The 14572-nt window shown below is 37.0% G+C and overlaps 1 protein-coding gene across 1 annotated transcript; it reads left to right on the top strand.

Annotated features, from left to right (window-relative positions):
• The first annotated feature begins 1255 nt into the window (after positions 1 to 1255).
• On the top strand, positions 1256 to 10589 carry LOC129239281 (elongation of very long chain fatty acids protein F-like). The gene is made up of 5 exons (XM_054874672.1): positions 1256 to 1630; positions 1725 to 1915; positions 2128 to 2271; positions 9595 to 9700; positions 9918 to 10589. Exons 1-5 carry the CDS (start codon positions 1570 to 1572, stop codon positions 10478 to 10480), a joined length of 1065 nt encoding a protein of 354 aa, XP_054730647.1. The 5' UTR covers positions 1256 to 1569; the 3' UTR covers positions 10481 to 10589.
• The last annotated feature ends 3983 nt before the right edge of the window (positions 10590 to 14572 follow it).

Genomic DNA, 14572 nt, shown 5'->3' on the forward strand with positions numbered 1-14572 from the left:
TAAAGGGCCCGCCATCTATCGTTACGGATTTGAACTAGGTATTATTTGAAGAATGGTAACACTTAGTTGTCATCTGATTTGACAGAAAATTAGTTTTATTCTTCCGCTAAACGAAAATGGTTGTGTATACGCTCAAAGAACGCTGGGAAATATTGCGACATTACTTTGAAAGTCATGGTAATGTTGCAGAATGTGTACGAAAATTACGTACGGCAATGGGAAGAAGAAAAGCACCGAATGAAGCGCATGTGCGTTACTTTGCGAAAAAAGTAAGAGAAACTGGGTTGCTTATTGACAAACTAACGCGTGACCGACCAAAAACCGTGCGTACACCCGAAAATATTGCTGCTGTGGCCGAGAGTATTCGTGAATCACCAGGAACATCAGTTCACTGTCGTTCTCAACAATTGGACATTTCGGAGACATCATTGAGACGAATTTTGCGTAAAGACCTTGGTATGGTAGCCGAGGCAGCCATATGAATGAAGTTGTGTTCCATCATTAACCGGAAGGATTGTACTTCAAAATAAAAAAAAAAAACAGTTTGGAAAAATATTGAGTAGTTTCTTTTTTACAGCATTTTTAATTCCGTAAAGTTATATGGCGGACCCTGTATAACGAGGTGTAATGATATGAAATGTATCTATTTATTTATATCGTTTCAATAAAAAAAAACAAATTTTTTTTTATGTAAAGAAATCTCACTTGTCAAACGTTCTCATGAAAACAACTATTCAAACATTTTTTGTATAAATATGATTGTGATACAACTTTATTAAGGATGTAGGGAGGAGTAAAAAAAAGCATATATTTACATTGGATCTACAATAAAGTAATTTCTAGAGAGTTTTGCTTTATTTTATTGCGCTGCGTTTTTTAAATCAAAACTGTCGTAACCTCTCAGTCACGCTAAACAAATAGTGTTCAAGAATCACTAGTATTGATAAAACACTTTTTCCATATACTGTTTGTGGTATAATTCTTCTAAAAGAAAAATTTACCAAAAGACGCTTATTTTGTATGCCACCAGTGTGACCTGACCCCTTACAAATTAAATAAATCGAAATATGTATATTCCGCTGATGACGTTTCTGATTATATGCTCCTCACTGCATATGCATACGAATTTTCTACGCTATGCGCACTTGAGTAGCTCGCTGGTCGTTCGCCTGAAATACTGAATTAATCAATTATGCAAACCCAACTATTGGGACCAAACGAAGTGTGCGCTTGTAAAAAGTTCAATTCCAAGTTTACTTTCTTCAACACTCAAGGTTCATTTGCACTGCAGACGCGACACCGAACACCTTGTGTAGCGCATTACATTACAACAGCTCTTTGGTTCACGACCAGCTGATCGGTCAGTACCCGATATTTGTAGCGTAAATTTCCTTTTCACACACATGAAAGTAATCCTATGGTCAGCGAAAGTGGAGATTGGAGTTTTAAATAAAATATAACCAACTAACCTGGCAAGCAGTGTAGGGTGGCAAAAAGAGGAGATAAGCAAGGATTTTATTTACTTAGTGAAAAGAAAAAAAATTAAATTAAATTGAATAAAAATAAATTATGGCTTTTATAACAAAATATTTATATCGTGCATTGCGTGATGTTCTCGAGGAGTACAAGGGTATGTGTGTGATGACATGACAAAAAAAAAAAAAAGAAGTACAACTCAAAACGTTCACAATAGTGTCTAACCGCTCGCTCCTCTTGTTCCGCAGATCCACGCGTCCAACATTTGCCTCTTGTGGGCTCGCCGCTACCTGTGCTCGGTATTATTGCTGCTTATCTGGTCTTGGTCTTGCACTACGGTCCCAAATGGATGGAAAAACGAGAGCCATTTAATTTGAAATATGTAATGCGCGTCTATAATGCGATACAAGTGATTGCAAATTTCTGTATATTTGTATGTGTAAGTATCTAAGTATGTGCACATATTGAATTAGATTGAATTTAGTTGGCTGTTTGAGTTAAACTGCGCCATTACTTGTATGTAGAATTTTTAATTTTATTAATGGCATCACATTTTGGCCAAAGTAGCTCCGCTTTATTATTGGTTTACTGTACGTCTCAGTTTATTTACTTTTTTCTTTTAATTTTTTTCAACTTTTTCTGTCTTTACAGGGCCTGCCAAACTCGTATTTCCGCAAAGAGTTCAGCTTAACATGTCAACCGGTTGACCACACCAACACAGAGCCCTGGATGTGGAATTTAATTTATCTCTCCTATGCTTATTACATTACCAAGTATCTGGATTTACTTGACACGGTAAGCCAACTACTGAAAGGCTAATGCAGCTATGAATTAGGGTCGCGAAGTGGGGAGGGGAGATGATAGGCGCCAAGGGATCAGTGGTAAGAGTGTAGTGAGTGAAAGAAGCAGAGAGTGAGAGTGAAAAAAGTTAGCAAGTCGTATTGAATCCAAGTTGATTTGGAATTAACTTCAATATCGTAAGATTTTTAATAAATTGAAGACTTTAAAATGTTTGAAGTATAGCTGAGACGGCGCAAAAAATCATAAACCGGCAAATTTCTGTTAATTGAAAAAAGAAAAACGCATTTTCCTTTGCACATGCCAACTTAATTGCACATTGCAATTGTTTGCATATTTACAAAACAGAGTCACAAATGTCGCGGAATGAAAATTAAAGCGTCTTCAATTAAAAATGAAATGATTTTCCATTAACATATTTATATTTGTCCTCAAGCTTAGTGCACTTCATAGCACTTTCGGAAAGCGAATGTCTGGCCTTGCCCTTAAAGGTGGGAATAGCGGCTCTCTCTGCATCACTGAATTGCTAAATCTACACAGTGGGATGTTTATTGGTTAGGGCCCTAAATAATATTTATTTTATGATTTTGCTTAGAAGACAGTGAAATAAATCAAAGTTCTGAAAAAGCTACTTTATTGCACAAGCATGAACGTTTTTATATTTTTTTTGTCAAAGTAATCTACACAGATTTTCTTACACGAAATCTTAGATTTTGAAGTGCGCGCGTCTGTTCAAACTGTACATACAATTTTTCGTTAATGGAGAGCAAACAATTTTTTTTAATGTGAATAGCTAGAATCAAAGTACATTTTTCTGATAAATCGAATTTTGCAAAACGGCGTGAATTAAAAAAAAAAAATTTAAAAAAAAAAATTTTTTTTTAACAAAAAAAAAACTTTTAACAAAAAAAAAATGTTTATATTTTCAATGCATCCATACAGTAGTTATTGGAAATATACAAGTAATGTTAAAATTTCAATTTTTTTCCAATTAAAAATTACAGTGTGGTAAAACCCGGTTTAAAGTTGTCTATATGGCGATCGCCATAACCGATCGAGTTGATGAGTAACTACCATTCGGTAGGTAGTACCCCAGTTTGAAACACCGACCATGAAATACTAAATAACAGATTATGTTTTTTTCTAATAGCGGTCGCTCTCAGTAGGCAATAGCTAAGCGCTGCTTGCATCCCTGCCATGAAAAAGCTCCTAATAAGATCTGCCATGCGGAAGGGAAGAAAAAAAATGTAGGTGCCTCAATTTGTGGAAAAACATTGCGAGACATATCACAAATTGGAGGATGAACTTGGCCAAATACTCAAAAAGGGTGTAATCACCTTTTGAGTTTGATATTAGCTTATCCTTCAAGTAAAAAAAAACAAAAATGATTTGTTGGAGATTTCCAACCTCTTAAGGGGGAAAACCGGTTTAGGAGGCCAAAATTTTGGTGTTTTTCGAGAATTTTTTGAACAAAGAAGGAATAATCAGAAATTGTTGAAGCTTAGGGGATATTTTATTTATATTTTTAGGTAAAGTTTTAAATTTTTTTTGAAGCTGTTTCCTCGAGAGATAGTGGCGTTAGAACGTGCAGTCCATGGACGATCGCCATCCGAGTGTTTGGCTGGTGGGAATTCCTGAAGTTGCAATTTTTCTCTGAAATCAACAGCATTTTTTTTTTATTAACAACATATTTCCTAAGAATATGAAGTTAATTGTGGTAAAAAAATATTGAAAATTGCATGCTTTTGAGGCGCTTGAACACAAAGTAGTTTTTTTAAACCATATCTTTTCATCTATTTTGTTTAAAAAAACATGTTTTAAATAATAATATAATCCCAGAAGTAGGTTCATATAAATTAGAATTGAATAAAGAAAAAATCCCGAAAATTTTCAGAACGATTGGTCGATAACTTTTTAAGGTCGAAAGCCCACCAGTTGAAAAAAACTCGTTTCGAGAAAAACGCGTTTGAAATAAAACATCGTTTCGTAAGCGCTACGGGGCCGAACCGACGGGCGCTCACTTAAGTGCTCATAGTATCGGGAATATTGCGAATTTAGCTTTAATTCTTGAGTAGTTTTACTAACGATTTATGCAATAAAAAAAATCGATTTTTTGATCGATCTAAACTGGTTTCCCCCCTTAAGTATTTGAAAAGGGCCGGGGCGCACTTCAACTCCACTTTCTCATATATTTTGCTAAGTGGACGCAATTATTAGTTTTTCTTAGTGGAGCCAATTATTAGTATTTCTTAATAAATTAGATGGCCTTCTTTCACAATATTCACACTTTTCTCTTTCTAACTGACCAAATAGTAGCTTGGACTTCTCAATCGTTTTATAAATCATATTTGTTCTTCTTACAGAGATTTGAAAATTCCTCTGAAAGTTCGCATAGGTATTATGAGAACCCATTTTATATGTACATTTTCACTGATAGTCAGGTGATGATAAAATCCCTCACAAAGCAGTCCACAACTTCCAAGGTAGCCAGGAAATGCCGTACATCTTTTAAAGGAATGCCTGGGTCTTTCCACCCAAATATAACATGAGTTCTTGGTCATTGACGCTTTGAGGCGAGCTGCAAGATAGATTGACTAACGAGATTTGTCACTAATCTAACTGTTGGGTACACAAACAATGACGTAGGCATGTCCTACTTAGTTTAGAGAAAATTGTCAGAACAGCGACTGAAGAAACACTCCTGAAGAGTCGATGATAAACGCACAGAATCTCTGCTAAGCCAAAATAAGCATAGTTTTGTAACACTGATTTCATTTATAAGGGGATACTGCCCACAGTATAGGCTTGCAGATATATGATTTATGCGGAAGCTGACTAAATGCGAAAGAGGAAGCGACGATTTTTTACCTTCTGTGTCGCTGCTCTGCTCCATCCAGACACAGATTTAACATTTTAGGTAGACAATTTTTCATTGACATAAAAGATCTCAGCTCGATGGAAATCAGGGACCTTCTAAAGTTTCTGAGTTGTTACAATTGGTTTTAGCAGAGATAGCACAAGTTTGCCACGCGGCATCACAATGGGCTTAGGCTCATAGTGCACAAGCGACAAAACTTAACCTAGCCTACCCATTATAAAACCCCCGAAAAATGAACTTTTTGACCATTAATCAAGAATTTGAGGTTATATTTAAGATTTCGGGTATTCAGTTTTCTATTACTCGACTAGAACCTCAACATGTGCTCATGACACTCAGAGTTACAAAGTTATACAGTGCTATTCCTATATAAGTTTTTATTTCATTTCAATTTAGGTGCATATTGACGTTAATTGCATCATTGCTTATGCAGGGTGGGTAATAGAAATAAATGTAATGAATTGAAATCATTCACTGGCCTTTGCAATGTTTGTTGTTGTATTTTCACTATTTGCTTACTATTTCATTCGCTCAGCACACATGTTTACAATTTTCAACAGGCTTGTGTAATATAATTAATCCAGAGCGCACACTGCTTGCATAATATAAACTACCCAATAGTAGCCAAAGGTCATCCATCGGCCAACTTTACGGCAACGCAAAAGCAGCCTGCTTATACTTTGCCCGACCCGATTCCACGATTTTTATGTTTCTATCAACATTTTCAACAATTAGTACATCAGAGAAAATCTGAATCTCGGCATATATAATATATATATAACGAAAACTCTATCCTCGGATTCATTTCTATGCTCTCTCCTACGCTAATGTTGCGTTCGGCGTGTTAAACACGGCCCCAGCCGTCCTTAACGTTATTCTTCACTTACCTCCCGTTGATCTTGAAGTTCAACCCACTGCTGCTCAGAGCGCTATTAGGTTGAACGAAATTTGCCTCTGTAGGCAAACTCTTGTAGGACATGGTAGCGTTATGAGAGTAGATTTCTCCTTCCTTCTCTGTGCTCTCACCATCTGCAAACTGAGTTTTGAGGGTGCTGCTAGGGCTACCTTTCCAAACAGGCTGTTGCAGAAGGAGGGATTAGTCTGCACGAACGTAGATACCTCTGTTTTCACCGAGGCACACACGATGGAATCTGGAGTTTAAGATGAGATTTTCTCTAAATCAACCAATACTTCAGTCTCTTTTAAAGTGTCGAAACCTAGTCGTGTTTTTCAAGCACAGATCTTCGCGATTCTGCAGGCTTGCAAAATGCTTAGGAAGCGCTTTTGAAAGGAGAAACCTAAATATCTTTTTCGATAGTCAAGCTGCGATTAAGCTGCCATGTTGCAGCTCTAATCTGGTCAACTGCTGTAATGAGGAGGCCAAACGGCTCGAACATGCAGAATAAATTTATCTTATCTGGATTTCAGAGCATAGGAATGAAGAAGGAAATGGATTTGTCGATGAGCTTGGCAGGAAGGGAGTCGCCAGAACCGTTTTCAGTTGTCCCCTTGACAGTTCCTTTAAAAAGCGCAAATTCGATTAAGTTCAATTTTATCGTATGCTATCTCAAAAACTCTTTGGCTTTAGTACGTACAAAGCAGGAATAAAGCGCTGGAGATTATCCGCCATACAAATGTTCAAACTCATAGCGGTGTTCACCGATCATTGGGTGATCGGAACTCATGCGGGGAAGTTTCGACTTCCTTACACCCAGAAGCTGTGGCGCTCTTGCAAGGAAAGAAACGATTGACCACTTTTTTAGTAAATATTGTGGCTTGGTGGTGGGTGCTAGATGTTATTTTTCTGTCGTCCTCCACATCAACAGAATGGTTGGTTGTAGATGGTTTTTTCCTTTAAGTTTTGTAATTTTTTGCTGGTAGGGCTTTACTCAAAGCGGCACTCTAGTGCTACTTGTAGTGTACCCGTGGTACTCTTGCCATCTAACCTACATACCAACTTACATTCTTTCTTTACCTTTATTCATTCACAAAACTGACAAATTTCCATGTTATATTTTGCCTGAGGTTAATCTCCAATGAGCAAAGCAAAAATTGTATATGACTTACGTAAAAAAAGCTCTTTCATGAAGAAAGGTACAGTTTGTATTAGTTAGTAGTTCATAGCACTGAGCGTCGAACACGAAACCAACCCTGTTTGGTAGTCACCCAGAAACCCACATAGCTGCGGCGACTGCAAATGGAATAGGTTAGCAAAGAAAGCGATCAAAATATGCCCAAATCACTTTCTCTCTCAAAGTTTCACTTAAATCCTCATTTACCGGGAGCCGAAAATCTTACATGAGGGGTGACGAAATAAATCTGCGTTCATAACATTATACACTGCCAAAAGCACATTTAGTGGCATATTTTTAGCAAATAATAAGAAAGAGCGTACGAGATTGCAGCCACTGCAACTTAACTTAATTCAACGAAAAATATATCTGTTAACAACGAATTTCCCATACATCGCAAAGTGAATATTTTGTAGCAGTGTCGGCAGTAAACTCGCTCAGTGTAAGTTCGATTGCTATCAACAAACAAAATTCAATTTTCTATCGACGTTATCCCAGACAGCATCAAATTGCTTGTGTTTAGATGAAGGCCAAGCTAGGAAAGTTTAGTATGTAGGAAATCTAAGGTAAAAACAATGTTGCCAGTTGGTCTAGTGGAGCGTGGACTCACTTATACACGCACATAGCTATTTATTTCTTTTAAACCATGCGGTCAAAGTTACTATAATATTTTTTAGTTACTTTTCTACTGGTTTGCTTATCTTAACCTAATTTCGAGCATTAGTAAATGATATAATACTATAATAATAATAATAAAAAAAAAGTATTTTCCAAAAACCTCCAATTGGTTATATTTAACTAGTACAAAACTAGTTACTTTCAAGCTAGTATGACTTATTTCATCAAACACCGGTGCAGGAACTAGTGATGCCTGGGACAGTGTTACATCAGTTTGTTGGTCATTTTGCAACTAGTACAGAACTAGTGATGCCTGCGGCAGTGTTACATCAGTTTCTTGGTAATTTTACAACTAGTACGGAACTAGTTACTCCCTTACTAGTACGACTTATTCCATAAAATATCAGTTCCCGAACTAGTGGTCCACGCGTCAATGTTATACCAGTTTATTTGTCATTTTACAACTAGTACTAAACTAGTTGCTTTCGAACTAGTATCGCTTATTCCATCAAAAACCAGTTCAGGAACTTGCGGTTCATGCTGCAGAATTATACCAGTTAATAAACTAGTCCCTAAATCAGCATTATACCAGCTAATACACTAGTCAGCCCAAGCGTCTTTGTTATACCGGTTAATAAAATAAGTTATATGGACAATAAAAGAAGACAATAAACTCCGTCAGTATTTATATTCATCTTAATATAATTTAGAGCATCAATAAATTCTGGAATAATAATACAAAAATATTTAATTTGCGCAATTGGTCATTTTACAACTAGTAGGAAACTAGTTACTCTCAAACTAGTATTTTTTGATTTTATCAAATATCAGTTCAGGAACTAGTGGTCCATGCGTCAGTGTTATACCAGTTTATTGGTCATTTTGCAACTAGTAGAAAACTAGTAGCTTTCGAACTAGTATGACTTACTCCATCAGAAACCAGTTCAGGAACTAGTGGTTCATGCTTCAGTGCTATATCAGTTAATAAACTAGTGCCTATATCACCATTATTCCAGTTAATTCACTAGTCAGCCAATGCGTCTGTGTTACCCCAGTAAATAAACTAAGTTATATGGACAATTAACTCCATAAATGTTCGTAATCATTTTAACTTCATTTCGGGCACCAAATTGTAATACAAATATATTTATTTCCTCAACACCGCTCATTGGCCTTATTACAACTAGTACAAAACTGGTTACTTTCGAACCAGTATGACTTATTCCATCAAATACCAGTTCAGGAACTGTGTGCAAGTGTGATCCCTGTGCAAGTGTTATACCAGTTAATAAATTAGATTACGTGGACAACAAAACCAGACAATAAGCTCTATCAGTTTTAAATTCATCTCAACTTGATTCCGAGCATCAATAAATACTAGAAATGTAATACAAAAATATTTATTTCGAAAAAATGCCTACTGGGCAGTTTACAACTAGAATAGAACTAGTTACTCCCGAGCTAGTGTAACTTTTTACGCTAAATATCAGTTCAGGAACTAGTGGGCAATGCTCAGTTTATTGGCCATTTCACAACTAGTGCGCAACTAGTTGCTTTCGGACTAGTATAACTTCTTTCGTAAAGTAGCAGTTCACGAACTAAAAAGTTTGCTGGGTAATTTGACCTTTTTGCAGGGGCCATTCTAGTATGTACAATGCTAGTTTCTGTTATAAATTCATTCCATACTTTTCTGATATTTTGTTTAGTTTTCGCTATCGCTCTTTATCCGCTCTTCCTCTTGTTTACTTACAGATTTTCTTTGTGCTGCGCAAGAAAAACAATCAAATCACATTTCTGCATGTTTACCATCACGCCGGCATGGTTTTCGGTGTTTACGCGTTCATGACTGCCTTGGCAGGTAATTTTCTCGGATATTGCAAACAAGCAAGAATAATAATACAAATCTAATGGAAGGTGTGGAAAATAGCAAACAGGCTGCAAAAAAAAGTTGTCAGTTTTCGCATGAACTTTAAAGTTTGCGCTTTCCGCCTTTGTACTTGCATATTTCCATATTAAACTTCATGCTCAGTTCTAAGATTAAACTTTTCTTTTACTTTTTTTCTCACTTCCTGCAGGTAGCCACTCCACAATGTTGGGCGTTATCAATCTTTTCATTCACACTGTTATGTACGCCTATTACTTTGTGACATCGGTGCGGCCGATTAAGCGCGCCCTTTGGTGGAAGCGTCACATTACGCAGCTACAGCTGCTGCAGTTCGGCTACTTGATGATTCATTTTCTGATGGCAATTGTACGGAACCATTGCCAACATCCAATGCTGGTCTCCTTTATTGGGGTCATACAGAATCTTTTTATGTTTGCATTGTTCTTCGATTTCTACTACAGGGAGTACGTCAGAAAACCCAAATTGATAGCCCTTGAGCAGCAACAGCAACAGCAGCAGCAGCGCAAGCAACAGTCGAATGGGAAGGAAGATTTAGCAACAACAACACAGACTGTCCTCAGGAGCAGTGTGCAAACCCAGATATCATCTGAAGAGTTTGGGCAATTCGAGAATCTGCAACAGGCATGTGCCGCGCAGGCGGCCGAACAACTAAATTCTTGCTGCAACTCGACTAACAGAAACAAGCTTCATTTGCTGCCAACGTCTAGTCTACTCAAAACGAAATGCAGTTAAATTTTGTGTTATTTTTTTTTCATCTCATATATTTTTATTTTATTGTGAAAATATGCATTTGCAGCAAATAAGTATTAAAAAAGCGAATTTAAAATGAAAGTATTTTTGGGTACTGGGTTTAATATACAGGGTTACCGGGAAAGTTCTTCTAGATATTTATAGACTTTATTAGTTAAGTCAAATCTGATTATTTTAGTTACTTTCTATGATTTTCGACAGTTAACCGTTTTCGGAACATTACGTTTTAAAAATTATTAAAAAAATATTTCTTGTTTGTCCATTATTTTCTAAAAATTAGCTTAAGCGTCCGTTGCCAATTAATAAAAAATCAGCCGTAAAATTTGAACCAATCACTGACAGTTGGAAATGGCTACTTGATAAAGTTTTGAATTTCCCGAATATTATAGTTGGTTGCTGTGGAAGTAGCGGCTGGATTGCTGATGCCTACTTTAAACTGCGACTATTTACACACTGATGCGGTTTGAAGACTGATTTCTGACTGCGATGACCGATGCCTAACAGCGCGCAAGCAAGCCGAATTGAGTACTGAAGGTGGCGCCATTAAACAACAGTTACTTTATTCTGACGTCAGCTCCCTTCGCAATACAAAACAAACAAAAGTAGGAGAAATTACATATTATATTTGTGAAAATTCGGTGAAAGGCGAGTGAGATGAGATTAAAATTAAACAAACTAATGAAAACGAAGTACCGCGTGTTAAATTGTTCAACCACAAATGAACATAAAGCCTCGAAATGCAGGTTTTGCGTTTTTATGGGGTTAGGGGTAGTCAGAGGCAATAATTAAATACATCATGTTTCGACTTCACTTAAGCAAAATTAAAAAAAAAAATAATAATTAATAATTATAAAAGTTATCGTTGTTTGTGTGCAGCCCGTTTCTCCAGAAGTCCCTTGCCGTGATCATCACAAGTTCTTGGAAATTCATCTAAAATCAATCGAACAAGAGAAATTAGTTTCATTAATAGATAATCTTGTGCCTGATCAAAGTTTTCCCGGCGGCCTCAGGATATATTTTTCAGATTTTTGAGAAAAAATCCGACAATGAACTGTTTAAAGAAATTGAAATTTTTGAAAAAAAAATCCTTCATCAGGTACGAGATTTTTATGTTTTTCAAAAGCAGTATAGATTTTATTGAAATCTACCAAGCGGTAGATCACCAGTTCGAAACACACATATTTTCAGGAAAAGGCATTTAAAGTTTTGCTATCGATTCATTAGTTACACGAATTATTTAACTACTTACACTGTGTCATCTATTCCTGTGCCATAAAATAGTTCTTCAGCCGTCGTAGCAGTTTCCAAAATATCGATTTGCTGTTGCCTGCGTAGCATTCTACCTTCTCGAGTGTTATCGTTAGCGCGCTTATCTGCCACTTTCATACGAGCAGCATCCAGCTACTTGCTCTCGAATATTCCGGAGCGCCCGAGCGCCCTTTGTTAATTTTTGAATAACTCGTATTTGTCGGATGCATTTCAAATTTTTCAAATTTTCACACAAAATATTTAAGATATTCGGCGGCCGCCGTAGCCGAATGGGTTGGTGCGTGACTACCATTCGGTGAAACATCAAAATTAAGAAAAGCCCTTTCTAATATATGTACATATATTATATAAGACATTATACTTTAATGCAAAAAAAAAACATTTTTTTTTAATTCTGACTACCCCTAGCCCCTTATACCGAAGACGTCGTGGCTAGAAAGTGTGTGTGTGTGCGCATTTTTCTTGTGTTTGACTGTTTCTTGTCCTTCTTTTTGTTTGTTTATTGATGGAGTCATACGGCACGGCGAATTCGGAAGGCGCAATATTCTTCTCTATCATTCTTGGCGCGCAAAAGAGATAGCGTCCCGTTGCCCTTTGGGCAGCCAGTTATCTACCGCTAGTGGTGAGTACCCAGCACTAAGCAGCTGATCAGGTATGTGAGGTGTGTTCAAAAAGTATCGCGAATTTTGAATTTTCGCTGGTTACGTATATTTGAATTTCGATTTTTTGCGGCGATATGTCATGTTTCTCACAAATGCCGACGAGTTCGGCCATTTTGAATGTTAACTTAATTGTTGACAGCTGTTTTGCTTGCACGTGTTTCGGCTCGTCTTCGATTTTTCAAAAATATGGATCAAAGAACCTGCATCAAATTTTGTGTGAAAAATGAAATTAAGTGCGCGGATGCATTGCGAATGTTGACTGTGACGGTGAAACCAAAGCTCAATCATCTCAATGGAGCTTCCATCCAAACCAAGACCGAAAAAAGCGCGCCAAGTTCGGTGAAATGTAAACATTTTTCTTACCGTTTTCTTCGATTGCAGAGGCGTTGTTTATTATGAGTTCTTGCCACAGGGTAAAACGGTCAATAAAGAATATTACCTGCAAGTCATGCGCAATTTGCGCCAAGCAATCCGCCAGAAACACCCGGATTTGTGGAAGAACAAAAATTGGCTCTTGCATCACGATAACGCCCCTGTCCCTGCTCGCACATCGTTGCTTGTGCGCGATTTTTGGCCAAAAATAACACCCTAATGATGCCACAGCCACCGTATTTCCCAGATCTGACCCCCGTGACTTTTTCTTGTTTCTGAAACTGAAGAGGCCCATGAAAGGACGACGCTACGCTGCGATGGACGAGATAAAGACGACCTGAATAAGATAAAAAAAATGATTTTTTGAAGTGCTTCGAAGATTGGAAAAAAGTTTGCAGAAGTGCATAGTATCTCATGGGGATTACTTTGAAGGGGACAAAATAGCTATTAATGAATAAATAAATAATTTTTGAAAATACACAAAATTCGCTATACTTTTAGAACACACCTCGTATGTCTCAGGTACTCAATAATGAGGAGATGACAATTTATTTGCGTTGACTAATTTTTACTTCAATAAATCAATAAAAAAGATTCCCTGTGCTGCGCAGCAAGGCAAATAGAGTTTTTGCTTGCCTTTAAATTCAACTCGACACTTATTATATCTACTATTCCACTTGAATTGCATCATAAACAGAATATTTTCCAATAAGGTTTCAGCCTTTCAGTAAAGCAGTTTTGTGTCGCCACTGCACACATACATACTCATATAAATTTGCAGCACCACAATGCAGTGGTCTCTTAATTAAATGAATAAGCTGCACCTATGCAGTATTTACTTCCTACACAGTTTACAAAATTCTGTATTTATTTTTTCTAATTCGCATTGAATAACAGTTAACTCTACAAACCAGCAAATAATGCAGGCTCCAATTAGTCCACAAAACCAGCTTTGTTTCAATAGCTTCTAGACTATAGTAAAAATCTAGTTCATATTTACAAAAGCTTCGACTGCTACCTGACATTTTGCTGACCAGAGTACTTTTACACAGGCACACACACACACGCACACCTGCATTTATATTCGCATTAAGGGATTGAATTAATTTATTTGCTTGTTTACCTGATTCAATGCTCCGATAGAAGCTATCTTATTGCCAATGCATTGTAATGCTGACACTGGATTGTGGCCCAACACATCCGCTTCCACACACAAGCGTACGTGTGCGTTGGGATGTGTGGGGATGTGAGCATTGAATTACATTCTGGCATGAAATCAATTTCTCCTTGGCCTTTGTGGTTTGTACATTCACTCATACATATCTACATTAAGCTTTCAGTTTGTTCTCTAACCCAAGGCCAGGTGGCATGATTTGAGTGAGTGTGACTTTTTCCTTTTCTTTTCTACAAATTTATTAAGAATTTGATGCCGTAGTTTGTTGCTTAGTTTAATTTTTTTTTTGAAGTGAAACTTCTTAGGCGTCGATGGATGAGCGAGAATGGAGAGTAAAATTTCAAGGCCACGCAACGTTTTGGGCATTTTCGTTCCGCGAGAGAGAAAAAAGATATAAAGTAGAGGAAAGAGAGAGAGAGAACTATACCTCATATATATCTTAGATACACTTTACGCTATTTTTCTTGAGGTTTTCCTTGTGGCTGCTATTTTCTAGTGCGAAGTAACACTGCCTACCTTTTGCCGCTTGTTTGTTTGTGCAAACTTTTAGGAAATATTTCTTTGGTGCATACTGTTTGGGGCGTTTTTGGACCCAAT

The sequence above is a fragment of the Anastrepha obliqua genome, chromosome 2 (assembly GCF_027943255.1).
Source record: "Anastrepha obliqua isolate idAnaObli1 chromosome 2, idAnaObli1_1.0, whole genome shotgun sequence".
Lineage (NCBI taxonomy): Eukaryota > Metazoa > Arthropoda > Insecta > Diptera > Tephritidae > Anastrepha > Anastrepha obliqua.